Source organism: Poecilia reticulata, linkage group LG20, assembly GCF_000633615.1.
Source record: "Poecilia reticulata strain Guanapo linkage group LG20, Guppy_female_1.0+MT, whole genome shotgun sequence".
In the NCBI taxonomy this organism is placed as follows: Eukaryota; Metazoa; Chordata; class Actinopteri; order Cyprinodontiformes; family Poeciliidae; genus Poecilia; species Poecilia reticulata.
In genome coordinates, this window is record NC_024350.1 from 25,681,532 (window position 1) to 25,683,338 (window position 1,807).

At 38.6% G+C, this 1,807-nt stretch overlaps 1 protein-coding gene across 1 annotated transcript in view; it reads left to right on the forward strand.

Moving 5' to 3' along the window:
* phc3 (polyhomeotic homolog 3) overlaps positions 1 to 1,807 on the forward strand; it is a gene marked incomplete at its 5' end in the record, with an annotated part of 15,328 nt that overhangs the window by 3,704 nt on the left and 9,817 nt on the right. Inside the window, 2 exons of the mRNA XM_008396913.2 lie at positions 638 to 730; positions 856 to 1,063. Coding sequence (XP_008395135.2) covers positions 638 to 730; positions 856 to 1,063 — 301 coding nt within the window. The remainder of the gene's footprint in view (positions 1 to 637; positions 731 to 855; positions 1,064 to 1,807) is intronic.

The following is a 1,807-nucleotide window of genomic DNA, read 5'->3' on the forward strand; positions in this document are numbered from 1 at the left end:
CACACACACACACACACACACACACACACACACACACACACACACACACACACACACACACACACACACACACACACATTTTTAAGATCAGATTAAGATCGTCATGCTTTTAAAAACAAAAGTGTTTCTAAATTATATTTTCAGGCCCAGCGCTGCAGTCGGAACCCTGAGGGGGTTTTATTAACAAAATATTAACAAAATATTAACAAAATACGTAAATAAATAAAACTTTTTTCTCTTCTTATTAGCTGTGGATCCCTAAAACGCAGAACATTTTCTGCAGTGACGTCTTTCCTTTTGTTTAATTAAATACAAGTAAAGTTAAGGCTTTAAATTTTGCAGTTAAAGCCATTTTAGATCCATGGCAGCTAAGAAAAGGACATTTCAGCTAGAAACAAACATTTTCTTGAAAAAAAGTGTAAAATTTTCTAGAAAACACTCAGAAACTTAGAGATTAACTTCAGAAATTTTCTAGAGAGTTTCTGAGATTAATCTCAGCAGTTTTTTGTGGACATTTGCTCCTTTTGTCCTAATAATCTGTAGATTAAACTGAGAGGAAATGGTTTTATGTTTCACGGATGCTCAGCTCTGCCTTCCTGCTCTCCTCCCCTCATTTCCTCCTCGGATTTCCTCGCAGCTCATTCTTACGTCTGCTATGCGACCTGCACAGCCGCCCTCTTCCTCCTCCTCCTCCTCCTCCTCCTCCTCCTCTAACCCCGCCTCCGCCCAGGTGAGCCTGCTGGATCTTTATGCTTTTCTGTGACTAGCAGCAGCTTCGGCTGTCAGGCTGCCCGGTAACCGTTGCTAAGCAGCGGCTGGTCCTTAACCATCGTTTCTCTCCCGGTTCCCCTGCAGCTCCAGAGCCTCACCTTGAGGCCGCCTCCCCCCGGGACCCTCACCATCCCCCCGTCCCTGCGGCTGAAGCCTCCCTCCTCGGCGCCGCCGCCCCTCTCTCGTCCCAGCGCCCCCGTCTTCCCTCCGCTCAGGCCGCGACCGCAGCCCAGCGCCACGGCAACCGAGATCCCGACCGCGCCCGGCCGCCATCTTTCCGTTCCGCCTCCAAGTAGGGCCTCATGTTTCTTATAAAGTACATGATTTAGTTTGTTTTGTCCATTTAGATAAACTTTTATCTTTATTGTCGTGTTTTTAAATCAACATGGCCGAATAAAACATCACATTCCTGTAAATCTGATGTTTTATATTTACGCCTAACTAAAGTTTTTACAGTTAATCTGTTGGAACAAGAGCAAAAAAACTAAAACTTTTCCAGAATTTGTACATTTTGACCGAGAAACTATTAGTTCAAGCAGTTTTTCTTACTTTTTCCTTTAATTTAAACTCCATATATACATTTTATGGAGACATTTTAAAAAACATTTATTAATAATGAATTCAAATTCATAAATATTTTATTAATTTCAAAGGGAAGTTAAATGATTAAATAATGAAAATAATAATAATAATAATAATAATAATAATAATAATAATAATAATAATAATAATAATAATAATAATAATAATAATAATAATAATTCAGTGTTTTCACTCTTGGAATATATTTACAGTATTTGTTTTACATTATTACAGAGTGAAACATCATATGATTGGATTACACAATATCATTTTATTTAGCAATTATCCTCATTATCATCATTAAATAAAAATAAAACCTGCCTCACTGTGTAAGTTCAACAAATCCACCACTTACCAATGAAGGAGAGTTCATTGGAAATCCCACTAACATTTCATTGATCCCCTGGCAAGACTTTACCAAGACTTTACCAAGACTTTACCAAGACTTTACCAA